The following is a 2199-nucleotide window of genomic DNA, read 5'->3' on the forward strand; positions in this document are numbered from 1 at the left end:
AAAATATGTTTCCCTGAAATTAACATTCAGAAAATTAAAAAAGAAAATGAAAAAAAAATTTAAATAATTAAAAGTACTTCGTGATATTTATTTCCTTGTGTCATCGCTAATGGTTGATAAGTCACTTCCACAACAGAAGAAGACTTAGCTTCAACTACAATAAGATCATCTATATGGAAAAACTCTCCACTTAAAATTGGTTTAATAACCCAAGCTTCAGGAGTTCTAAAAGTATATTTAAAAAGGAATAAAATAAAATATAATTGTCTTGACTTTAACATACGAGTTTTTCAATGTAAACTTTTTCGTATAAGTCTCACGAACTGGTCCTGAAAACTTCAATGTATCTTTCGGACTCGGTAGGTTAATACAACTTCCGCATAGCTCCAAATCAAACACAGTTTTATAATTGTCGATAGTCAACTTAGCCCAGCTTGTGCAGTTGCACTGCACAAATGACGGATGAAAATTAACTTCGAAATTCGTACAACTTCCAGGTGAAGAATAGCCTTCAACTGGTTGAATTGTAAATACTTCACTGCGAGCGCTTTTCCAACTCCATTTAAATCTATTATAATTATAATCAAAAAGTTTTTTTTTATATTTAGTTTTTTTTTTAATTATTTGCTTTACCTTCCGCCTACATCACCAGAATTAATCAATTTCGTATAATACTTGTTTGATGAACCAATAATAAGTGTCCCGAATGATATTTTACTCTTGAGTAAACTATACTCAGGTGCTATGCACGATGCTTTTAGTACGCAGAGTGGGAATACTGTATCTTCTACTTGACAATAAACCTGCTCCTGAAAAGCAGGCATTCTTTCTGTGGGCATGTATGTTATCTTAAATTCCGTGCTGTTTTGCGGTTGTAGTTTAATCCACTTTGAAGGACGAATGCGTATTGAAGAGTCTATCAAACGATGTTGTTTTTCTTCCTGTGTCTCCATGCTCTCCCTAGAAATTAGATTATCAAAGAAAATATAATAAAAAATGCAAAACAATTTCAAAAAATTAAAAATTAAACAAAATTTCATTAATAAACTGAAAATTAAATAAAAACACTAATTATTTACGTTTGTATTAATTCCACACTCTTCTTTTGCTTGTTAATCTTCTCTTTTTTAGCTTTTTTATTATCTTTTTTCTTCACACTCTCATTACTTTTACTACTTTTCGCTGTTTTATGTTTGCCATCCTTTGAAGATTTACTTTTCTTTGAGATTATAGTACCATCATTAGATTTTCTATTCTCATTTTTATTCTTACTTGCAGCAGGTTTCTTCCTAAAGTGTAATAATTAAAAATATATTTTTAACTAAAAAAATAATTACTTTTTGATTGAAATATCCGACGGTTTTATTTCAGGCTGCTCGAAATCCGGCGTCAAGTATCTTACAGTTTTCATAAATATAGGCAATCTGTGATACAAGTCAAAATAAATGCTCACTGTACATTTCGTTTTGTTTATAATTTGCACTCCTTTCTTATTGTGTTTTCCAAGTGGCACCGCACCAAAATTTAAGAATTTATCACAGATATTACATAACTCTACTTCCATTGAAACTCCTTCGCCGTGTAAAGTAATGGGATACTTTTTATCGTTGACTAAAATGTTTATTTTAGTCGTGTACTTTGTTATTTCTTTCGGATGAAAATAAAACAAGATTTTAATTGTTTGTTTGGGACTTATGATTGTTTCTTTGGTGCAGATTGTCAAATGATCGTAATTTTGTGATTCAATTTGTACTCTGAAACATAAAAAACATTAATTTCTCATAAAATGCATAAATTAAACAAAAATAAATACATGTAGATAATACTATCGTTATTGCTCAACTCCAGAGTCCATACGTTGCTAAAAGTATTGTGTTTTTGTGCTAAACAGGCGCCAAAATCATGCATTGTATCAGAAAACTTCAAACGAGTTTTACACGTTGTACACACCAATGTAATAGGAATAGTTGGACCATAAGAAATCTAAAAATCAATATTTTTATATTTTTCTAAAAAAATTGTTAGATTTCTTACGTTTAATTCAAGTTTGATGTTTTTCTTTGAAAGAAACTTCACTGCAGTGATCGAGATAACACTCTGAACTTCACAGTTAGTTTTAATATATCCTTCTTTAGGTTCAATGCTCACGGTAGCGAAATCTTCCAAAAATTTATCTGTTAAATCCCATTTGTAATAAAA

General features: G+C 29.9%; 1 protein-coding gene across 1 annotated transcript; it reads right to left on the reverse strand.

Annotated features, from left to right (window-relative positions):
* Positions 1-77: 77 nt before the first annotated feature.
* On the reverse strand, positions 78-2193 carry LOC135803061 (uncharacterized; the record flags this gene model as incomplete). The annotated part of the gene is made up of 7 exons (XM_065316684.1): positions 2035-2193; positions 1814-1983; positions 1338-1754; positions 1080-1289; positions 634-960; positions 284-568; positions 78-225 (listed from the first exon to the last, which is right to left on the reverse strand). Coding segments are annotated over exons 2-7 (1482 nt in total), but the record flags the coding sequence as incomplete, so codon positions are not given.
* Positions 2194-2199: the final 6 nt, after the last annotated feature.

Source organism: Atheta coriaria, unplaced genomic scaffold (assembly GCF_025399875.1).
Source record: "Atheta coriaria isolate IRGN ID8LTWV9N9 unplaced genomic scaffold, Caltech_Dcor_3.1 scaffold921_size2199, whole genome shotgun sequence".
NCBI classification, from domain to species: Eukaryota; Metazoa; Arthropoda; class Insecta; order Coleoptera; family Staphylinidae; genus Dalotia; species Dalotia coriaria.